Source organism: Vipera ursinii (genome assembly GCF_947247035.1).
Source record: "Vipera ursinii genome assembly, chromosome: Z".
In the NCBI taxonomy this organism is placed as follows: domain Eukaryota; kingdom Metazoa; phylum Chordata; class Lepidosauria; order Squamata; family Viperidae; genus Vipera; species Vipera ursinii.
This window is the reverse complement of record NC_139517.1, coordinates 61,412,161-61,422,805: the sequence shown is the minus strand read 5'-3', so window position 1 is coordinate 61,422,805 and position 10,645 is coordinate 61,412,161. Positions and strand designations below refer to the sequence as shown.

Here is a 10,645-nt window from a genome sequence, read left to right as displayed (position 1 = left end):
TGTCATTAGATTTCCTTCTTTTATACCCTTTCTTGCCAGCCACGCTGTGGAGTACTTGGACGCGTGTGATGGAGCATTGTCCTGCATGAAAATCATGTTTTTCTTGAAGGATGCAGACTTCTTCCTGTACCACTGCTTGAAGAAGGTGTCTTCCAGAAACTGGCAGTAGGACTGGGAGTTGAGCTTGACTCCATCCTCAACCCGAAAAGGCCCCACAAGCTCATCTTTGATGATACCAGCCCAAACCAGTACTCCACCTCCACCTTGCTGGCGTCTGAGTCGGACTGGAGCTCTCTGCCCTTTACCAATCCAGCCACGGGCCCATCCATCTGGCCCATCAAGACTCACTCTCATTTCATCAGTCCATAAAACCTTAGAAAAATCAGTCTTGAGATATTTCTTGGCCCAGTCTTGACGTTTCAGCTTGTGTGTCTTGTTCAGTGGTGGTCGTCTTTCAGCCTTTCTTACCTTGGCCATGTCTCTGAGTATTGCACACCTTGTGCTTTTGGGCACTCCAGTGATGTTGCAGCTCTGAAATATGGCCAAACTGGTGGCAAGTGGCATCTTGGCAGCTGCACGCTTGACTTTTCTCAGTTCATGGGCAGTTATTTTGCGCCTTGGTTTCTCCACACGCTTCTTGCAACCCTGTTGACTATTTTGAATGAAACGCTTGATTGTTCGATGATCACGCTTCAGAAGCTTTCCAATTTTAAGAGTGCTGCATCCCTCTGCAAGATATCTCACTATTTTTGACTTTTCTGAGCCTGTCAAGTCCTTCTTTTGACCCATTTTGCCAAAGGAAAGGAAGTTGCCTAATAATTATGCACACCTGATACAGGGTGTTGATGTCATTAGACCACACCCCTTCTCATTACAGAGATGCACATCACCTAATATGCTTAATTGGTAGTAGGCTTTCGAGCCTATACAGCTTGGAGTAAGACAACATGCATAAAGAGGATGATGTGGTCAAAATACTCATTTGCCTAATAATTCTGCACTCCCTGTATTACAAAACTCTCTTTGATTTGTATTAAGTGCATACAGATTTGCTAAAGTAACCTCTTGTCCATAAATCAAGCCTTGAATTATAAGAAATCTTCTCATATCATACCTTTTTATGGCATTTATCTTAAATTCACATCTTTTAGCTACCATGATTGCTACCCCTCTTGCTTTTGATGTACCAAATGTCTTTTCATATACATCAGCCCAATATAACCTAAGTATATTCACCCCTTCTTTTGATGTATTTCTTGTAAAAATACAATATCTACTTTCTCTTTGTTAATTGATTTTTCAATTCTTGGTCATTTATATTTCCCCCCCAAGCCATGTACATTCCATGTAGCTACCTTCAATGATTTCCCCATCTATTCCTTGTATTACATATTCCCTTTCATCTCCATATGTTCTCTAACGTAAATCTTACAAAACTAAAACTACAAAGTAAGCATATTAATCCAAAACATAAATAGCCTTTTACCCACCCATAAACATATATGTTGTCCCCCTTCTCTTCTTCAGGAGATCTTCCTCTTCTCCGCCACTTCTGGCCTCCGGGGTGGAGGGGAAGAGGAGACATCCCTGCAGGAACTTTGGTCGCCCACTTCACCTCCCTTGACTATTTGACTAATATTTTGTGTCATATCCTGACCTTTGCCAGATCTGTTATTCTTACATCCATCTTGTCCATTTTATCTTTTATTTCCTTCAAATCCTCCTCTATATTTGTCTTCATTTCTTTTATATTTATCTTCATTTCTCTTAACTCTTGTAAGAGAATACCAAGCTTATCTGGTTGAGTCAATGACTTCTCAGGTGATTTTTTCCCCTTACATCCATTTCTAGGGTGTTTCCCACTCGAATCAGACATAAATGTGAAGGTCTAAGGCCTGATTTGGGTCTTTGCCAAACACTTTCTGCACTTTGGCTGTGTTTTGACATCCAACCACCAAAAAGAGCTCTTAATCTTCTAAGAATTTTTACACTGTCTACAGTCCATACACATCACTCCCTCCCTTTGTCTTGTACTTATCAATTTATCTCCATGAAAGCAACATGATGGAAATAAAAAAAACCAAAGACAGCAACTATCTTTATTAGACACGCCTTATCAAGGCTCTGTCTTAAAGGTGTTTAATATTTTCACTTTCTCCAGATCTCAGTACTTTGACTGGAAGGAGGGAGTAACAGGCCTTCGCACTGTACACACTGTACTTATAAATCAGCTATTATCTTTTCAACTGTACTCCTTTAAACTCTGTCCAAATTCTTTCTCCTATCAGTCTTCAATCAGTCTCCTCTCCCCATGAGCCTTGAAAAGCCTCTCAAGTCTCTTAGTCAAACATCCAAATTCAAAGTTTCTCTGAGAGAATGTCCAAAACCGAATACAATCCAAACTTCAGGAGGAAAGCAAGGGAAGTAACTCACGTTTCATAATCTCTTAAATTTTCATAGTCCTTAATTAGGTGTTATATTTCTTAATCAATTCTCTGTGATGGTCTGGAGGAGGCAGAAATTCAGCGTCCATTGTCCATTGTCCATTCAAGCTAGCTCCGTCCCCAGCAAGTTGCAGTAATAAAGATACTGAACTGATACTGACTATGAGGACCATGTTCAGGTGTGTCCTTAGCTCTGGAGACTTACTGTCAACCCAATTAACAGGCCTCATAGGCACTAACTCCAGCACTTCTGCCTTTCTGTTAGCTACCAATCAGCTGTTTAGTATGCCAGGTATTTCTTTGTAGCCTATTATTTTTAATATTTTTAAAATTTTTTATCAGTGTTGATCTTTTCTCTTTTTTCCATACATAATCATTAACTACATAATTTATTTGACCAACTAGTCTTTTTTCTCTTCTAGCAAATAACCTACTTCCTCTGTTGAATGCATCCTAGTAGGTCCAAATTAAACTCATCCAGAATAAAGACTACATCCAACATGCAATAAATGATCATGAAAATGGACCATCCTGTTGGTAAATGCTTCTTTTCAGTGAGGCAAGTTCTACAGGAATCTTGCCTCATCCCAGGATTCAAAAGAAAGTTCAGATGTAAGCAATCAGCTTAGGCAATCCTTCCTTTGTGCATTAAATACAAAAACAAACCTTCAAATTTATTAGAATTAAATTTCTTAAGCTTCACCCTGCTCCATACTTTTCCTTTTCCCTTGGTTTTGAGGTCAACACTGAGGAACAGTGGAACAATAAATATTAGGGACCAGCACAGTAGTGGGGAGGCTTGCCCAATTCTTAAATTTATTTTAGCAGTGTGAAACTATAAAGTAATATTGATTTATGTAACTGGCTTTGAAGTATTCTGGGCTGCTCTTGCTTACTCTGAGCTACTGCTGCTACAGAATAAAGATATAGTCCTGCAAGCATAGATTTAGAGTTTTTACTTTATTTCTTGGTTCTTTAATAATTTTTCCTAAGAATCAGAAATCAATATATTATCCCCATTGTGTCTCTTAGAAAAAAAGTAAAGCTGGAAACCTATCCACGTGAAAAATCAAGATTGCTCTCTGTCTCTGTCTGTCTCTCTCTCTCACACACACAAGACACACATTGAGGTTGAGCCAAGAATAGTTGGGCTTTTGTTTTCAAGTCTGATTATTCACGAAGGAAAATGATGAAAAGTTAACAAGAATAATAAAATCCTCCTCCTACTTCCCTTTATGTTACAGCATTTTGTTGATTGGTGCTGTCAACTTGTACTCAGCCAGCTGTTATAAAATTGTCTGAGTACTGTGCCAACTCATTTACCCTGTGCACAGAAAGGCACCCATTATGATAAATTGTGATGCTATCAGGAATGTCTTGGCCACCTGCTTCACCCTAAGCCACAAAAGTTTAGCTTACCTGAGCGCCTGGAATTATCTAAACGCCAGCTAAGGGGAGAAACACAGCAGTTTGTTCAAGACAGATAATGTTAAAGCGAATACAGTTGCATTGATCAAAAGGTTTTCTAAGATCATAGAGGAATGAAAAAAGCGAACAGAACGTAAAAAGGAAGAGAAGAGTGGCAGGTTTGGCCAGAGGGTGGGGAAATGAAAGTCAAGAAAAGGACATTCCTCTGGCTGCCCTCTTTGAAGGCCCGAGCGCTGGGAGGACACCGTGGCTCGGTCCTAGCAGTGCTTGCCGGTAACATCAGGCTGCACTGTCTTTCCTGGAGCGTCCGGGTATATCTCCTCCTCCTCCGCCTCCTCGAACCAGGCTGGGGAGGAGGGACGCAGAAGCAAGAAAACCAAACGGCACTCCGAGCTGAATTGTTGGTGGCGGCGGCTGCTTATATGTCAGCGGAGGAAGTGGGAGGAGCAGAAGGGTTGAATTTTGTGCGAGCGAGATGCTTGGTAGCCCAAGTTCCCGCTCAGGACTTAATACAGTAGAGTGAACGTCGTTTTTGCACGGGAGGGAGTGCCGAATAAAAGATCTGATCGAGGCTGCTCGTAAAGGGCCTCATGCACGCTGTCTTTGGCTCAGACTGTCGGTTGCGTTGCCTCGTGCTGCCGAAAGATTCGAGATGGAGCGTAGTGCCTTGCGGTTGGTCCAACTTTTCCTCTTTGTGGTATGGGGTAAGTACCTAACGCTACGGTTCCCGAGTTATATCTATCACATTGTCCAGGAGACACTTGAAAGGGGCATTTGGCCACGCTCGTAAATACGCTCAAGGTACGCTTTAACGGCATGGTTTGCTTTGCAGTAAGTCCTTTAGGAGGAAAAAAGAAAAACAAAAAAGCCGGAGTTTGTCAGATAACTCATTTTGCTTCTCTATAGACTGATTATAACTGAAATAATAAATCAATAATATAGCTAAAAGTTTGATATTATTCAGGAGCAGAAAAAAAGATTTTGAGGGAGAGACAATCACTCTCCTAGCTTCTTGCTTAAAGCTCCTATTGGTTTATACAGGGCCACAAACCCATTTCTCAAAATACTAGATGATTTGTAGGTTGATAAGCTCAGTGCAGTTTTCCTCAGTCTGAAGAGGACCATCTACTTTTTTTATACCCTTCATACAATGTTTGATCTTGGCCTCCGGTGAAGAACAATCCGTAAATCTCATGAGTTTTCCCAAACCAGAGGTGTGAATTACCTTTGATGAGTAAGGACCCCATTTTAAATTCTTTCAGGACCTGAGAGCTGCAAAATGAATTTGGTCTCATTATACGTGTTTCTTTGCTCAGTTTATTTTGGTTTTCTTGGTTCCTTTTAAACATAATTTGTTTTTTTAGGGTCTGCAGTCTTTTGAATGTGTTTCTTATTTAAAATGGCACTAAATGTTGTATTCAGTGTTTAACATTTGTGGTTGTAGCTGCTCCAAAGGCTGCAAAAGAGGAATTTGGGCCCATATACAGCTCTTAGGACCACAGATTTCCTATCTTGCCCAAAGAGATACAACAGAATCACTTCAAGTATTGTGGAAAGAAAAGATAAACTTTGTTTTGCCCCACTTTGTACACTCCCCAGCAATTTTCTTAGCAAATAAGATTTCAATCTACTTCATCACATGAAGTGATGGTATAAGTAGCACATTATTTTTAAGTGTAACTGATTTAAATACATATTACAGTGAAGCCATATCTGTTATACACTGCTACATACTGTATTGTTTGGCTCAATGAGACGGGTGTAAATCCAGCTGTTACCTGACTCAGTAGTATATCTGCATTGGAATATTGTTTGTGTGTGTGTATGTGAGAGAGAGATGATAACATTTCATTTCATAATAACTGATAAAAACTAGTAAAATATTTTGTTCAACAAGAAATATTTTAAGTGTGAAAGAAGGGATTTTTAAAAAACCTCAATTCTCCCTTTTCTTTGCAAGAACAAACATCTGTTGCAAAAGCAGGGCTTTTTTTCTGATAGAACGCTCAGAATGGAGTTCCAGCACCTTTTTTGGATGGAACCTTGTAGGGTAGGCAAGGTGGGTTGTATGACGTGTGAGTTCCGGCACCTTTTTCTTTTACAAAAAAAGCATTGTGCAAAAGCAACAATAGTTTCCAGGCAAAGGAGACTTTGCTCAGTCCATGTTTTCCCCTCTTCTTATCTTTACCCTTCCCCATTATTAGTTCCACTGAGAGAGATTTCTTTTTACCTAAAGACTCAGTAATGATGTAACTATCATGGAATGGACTTCTTTACCATATAGCAGATGTTGAACAAGGCAATTCTGGAATATAATGAAATGAAAGATGAATTTAAATAAACTTACAGATACTAGGATACATCTATAATAGTAGATGTAGGTAGTGAAGAACATAATCATCAATTTTCTTTTTTAAAAATATATGTGATATGGAAATGTCATCTAAAATATCTAAAGCCATAGGAAACTGCCTACAATATGGTATTTAAGACTAAGGTCACAAAGTAGTAGAGTTTGGGTAATTGCAGACAACACATATGTATACCTGTCTTTTGTGTCCTGATCAATACACACTGGAGGACCTTATGGCAGCACAACAGAATGGAATTAATATGTTAGTTGGATGAGATCCGTCTTATACATATTTTAATCTTGTATTTTAAATTTTAAATTTTATGTCATATAGTATGCCTTATTTTAATTGTGATTTTTCTGACACAAATAAAACCCATGTCAGAAAAATCACATTTAAAATAAGGCATACTATATGACATAAAATTTAAAATATAAAAGTACAGATGGATTATATGTATGTCAATGCTGCAAACATTAACATGTTTTTGCACTGACAATATAAGAGGCAGCCTTTTGCTTTAACTGTTTGGCTTTGAATCACTAAAGCACGGGAGGAATTCAACCCGGATGTTTTGAGAAGATAAGGGATAGCGAGCTTCAGAAGGGAAGTGAAACTTCGTGTGTTAAACTAATTGGTGAATGTGATTCATGATGTGTAATTAAGGGAGGGAATTCTGTATGATATGATGTGTCAAGGGGAGGAGAATTCAGATTCTGGCATCCATCCATGAGTGCCGATGCTTTGTTCTCATTATTATAGACTTTTTAGAATAAACAATCATGCAGTGTTCTTTGATCTGTCTCATTAGTTGGAACCATGACAATATCATTATGGAAATACTGAGAAAAAAAAGTTACCTTTTCAGGAAAGTTATTGGCTATGTTAGAATGGGGTTTAGGATATTTAGGCACCGACCATTGGCCACTCCCACTTTGCCCCTAGCCACCCGCCTCAGCCAATGAATAGCCATCTTTCCTCTTCTGCTGGGCCTCACTTGATGATTCTCAATAGCCAATGGCCCCCTAGCCCTCTAACCCTTGCCTTCATCCTGACCCATTCCCCTAGGCACCTGGCCTTTCACTGCATGGGACAAGAAGTCGCCTGTAAGGACCCACCTCAGCTAACCACCCAAGAAAGCAGAACTCCTGAAACAGGCATTTTCTCAAAAGGAACTTTCATTAGGGGTTAGTGACAGTAGAGAAGTCAAAGTGAGATCTGGGGAAAATCCCGCTCAAACGGTATAATTAAACAAGCAATCTTCCTTCTCCCACCAAAGTCATAGTGTCCATTTGAAATCCAGCCAATCCACAGATGGCACGATGTTTGGGTAACTGGCACAGTTGGCATGCATCTCAGGGTTTCCTGAAAGTTTTCATCGCTTCAAGATTCTTATGATCAGTCCATACTTGAAATGGTATTTTACTCCATTCCAGGAAGTGCCTCCAAGTGAGGTGACCCCATTGTATTGCATAGGACTCCTACTCCCAAGCTGCTCACTTACACTAGAGGTGTAAGCACAAGGTTGCAACTGTCCTTTATTTCTCTATAGTAAAACCCCTCCGACAGCCACATCGCTGGCATCAGCTTGGATTATACAGTTGCAAGAAAAAGTATGTGAACCCTTTGGGATTACGTGGAGTTTTGCATGAATTGGCCATAAAATGCGCTCTAAACGTCATGTAAGTCACAACAATAGAAAAACACAGACTGCTTAAAATAATACTACACAAACATTAGCTGTTGTCATGTTTTAATTGAACATAATATGGAAACATTCACAGTGCAGAGTGGAAAAAGTATGTGAACCTTTGGACTTAATTCAAGGTGCTGGTCATTACCTATAAAGCCCTACATGGCTTGGGTCCGGGGTATTTGAGGGAACACCTGCTGCCAGCATCAAGTGCCCTTCGTCCAGTGCGCTCCCACAGGGAGGGTCTGCTCAGGGTCCCACCGGTAAGAGATTGCCGGCGGGTAACACCCAGGGATAGGGCCTTCTCAGTGGGGGTGCCTGCCCTCTGGAACCAGCTGCCAGTGGAGCTGAGGACTGCCCCCGACCTCCGTTCATTCCGCCGGGGCCTGAAGACCTGGCTCTTCGAGCTCTCTGGCCCAGGCTGAGGATTAATTTATTTTAACTGGGGTTTTATTTGCACAGGGTTAAGTTTAATCTTTTTAAAATTGGTTTTAACTTTTGTATTGTTTCCCTGTAAACCGCCCTGAGTCCTCAGGGAAAGGGCTGTATATAAATGTAATAAAATAAATAAATAAATAAATTAATAACTGGTTGACCCTCCTTTGGCAACAATAACCTCAACCAAATGTTTCCTGTAGTTGCAGATCAGACCTGCACAATGATCTGGAGTAATTTTGGACCACTCCTCTTCACAAAACTGTTTCAGTGTAGCAATATTCTTGGCATTTCAATCGGGTTGAGGTCAGGACTCTGACTGGGCCACTCCAGAAGGCGTATTTTGTTCTGTTGAAGCCATTGTTTTGTTAAATTACTTGTATGCTTTGGGTCATTGTCCTGTTGTATCACCCATCCTCTGCGGAGCTTCAGTTGGCGGACAGATGGTCGTACGTTTTCCTGCAAAATGTCCTCGAGGAGGAACGCGCGGATCTGGCATGCATTACGGAAACCTGGTTGGGCTCAGAGGAAGGAGTCCCTCTGATTAAGTTATGCCCCCCAGGTTTCCATGTGCTACACCAGCCACGGGCTCAGGGTAGGGGAGGTGGGGTGGCGGTGGTTATCAGGGAGACTTTATGTCCGCGGGAGACCACCATTGTCCAGATTGGTGGGAGTGAGTCCCTCCTCCTGAGATGTGGTTCTCGGGTTCAGATGGGCTTGTTGCTTACATACCTGGCGCCCAGCTGTGTGGCAACAACTCTGCCCGAGCTGCTCGACACCCTCTCAGGGTTGGCGGTGGAGTTCCCCAGACTCATAGTGCTGGGTGACTTCAACCTACCTTCCCTGGGAGGGTCATCGGAACTAGCCCTACTCCCCTGTCATGGTCTGACCATCATCTCCTGTAACTGGTCTTCCGTTATGCCACCCCCCGCTGCTGGGTGGCGGAACCAACTACATGGTTCCGCCCCAGGCGCCTAATGGACCCTGAACAGTTCCATATGGCGCTTGGGTCTGTCGCCCTCACTCACAGCCCAGCTGATGTCTTGGTGGATGCCTGGGAAATGGCGGCCACTGAAGCACTCAACTGTGTTGTACCCTTGCGACCTCTGACCCGACGCAGATCCCGTTGGGCTCCATGGTTTTCTGTGGAGCTCCGGGAGATGAAACGTCGGAGACGGGGTCTAGAGAGCAGTTGGAGGTCCAGCCGTTCCGAATCTGACTGATTGCAGTTAAGAACCTTTATAAGGTCTTATCTTACTGCGATGAGGACGGTGAGGGCTAACTACTTCGCCGCCCTCATCGCATCTGCAGATAATCGCTTGGCCGCCTTGTTTAGGGTGACTCGCTCCCTTCTTAACCAGGAGATGAGAGAGGATCCCTTACAGGGACGGGCCGAGGAGTTTAGTCATCATCTGACTGACAAAATTGCTCAGATCCGGGCCGGTTTGGACTCTGACTGGGTGGAGTCTGACGTGGAGGAATCGGACGATCTTGAGCATGTTATCTGGACTGAGTTCGATCCTGTTTACCCTGATGATGTGGACAAGATCATGGGGAGGCTGAGCTCCACCACTTGTTTGTTGGATCCGTGCCCCTCCTGGCTGGTTTATGCGGCTCAGGAGGGGACACGAGACTGGTTCCAGGCAGTAATAACTGCTTCTTTGAAGGAGGGTGTCTTCCCTGCCGCCTTGAAGGAGGCGGTGGTGAGACCACTCCTCAAAAAGCCTGCCCTGGACCCAACAGGCTTCGTCTCAATCCTGCCAAGACTGAGTGGCTTTGCATACCGGCATCTAGGGCTAACCAAACTATTCCACCTTTAATGAGGGGGGGTGAGGTGTTACCCCCCGTTGATAGGGCTCGCAACTTAGGTGTCCTCCTGGACTCACGGCTCAATTTTGAAGATCATATATGAACCGTGACCAGGGGAGCTTTTGCCCAGGTTCCCCTGGTGCATCAGTTGCGACCCTACCTGGACCGAGATGCCCTACGCACAGTCACTCATGCGCTTGTGACCTCCCGTTTAGACTACTGCAATGCTCTCTACATGGGGCTGCCCTTGAGGACCATTCGGAGACTACAACTGGTGCAGAATGCGGCCGTGCGAGTTGTGATGGGGGTCTCCCGATACTCCCATGTAACACCTCTACTCTGTGAGCTGCATTGGCTTCCGGTTGCTCTCCGGGTGAGATTCAAAGTGCTGGTGATGACCTATAAAGCCCTAAATGGCTTGGGTCCGGGATATTTGAGGGAACACCTGCTGCCAGCATCAAGTTCCCTTCGTCCAGTGCGCT

General features: G+C 43.0%; 1 protein-coding gene across 2 annotated transcripts in view; it reads left to right on the top strand.

The window, feature by feature from the left end:
• Positions 1-4,198: 4,198 nt before the first annotated feature.
• RAMP3 (receptor activity modifying protein 3) overlaps positions 4,199-10,645 on the top strand; it is a gene marked incomplete at its 3' end in the record, with an annotated part of 149,825 nt that continues 143,378 nt past the window's right edge. For both annotated transcript variants that reach the window (XM_083378323.1, XM_083378322.1), the window contains exon 1: positions 4,199-4,576. In XM_083378323.1, coding sequence (XP_083234449.1) covers positions 4,525-4,576 — 52 coding nt within the window. In that variant the 5' untranslated portion in view covers positions 4,199-4,524. The remainder of the gene's footprint in view (positions 4,577-10,645) is intronic.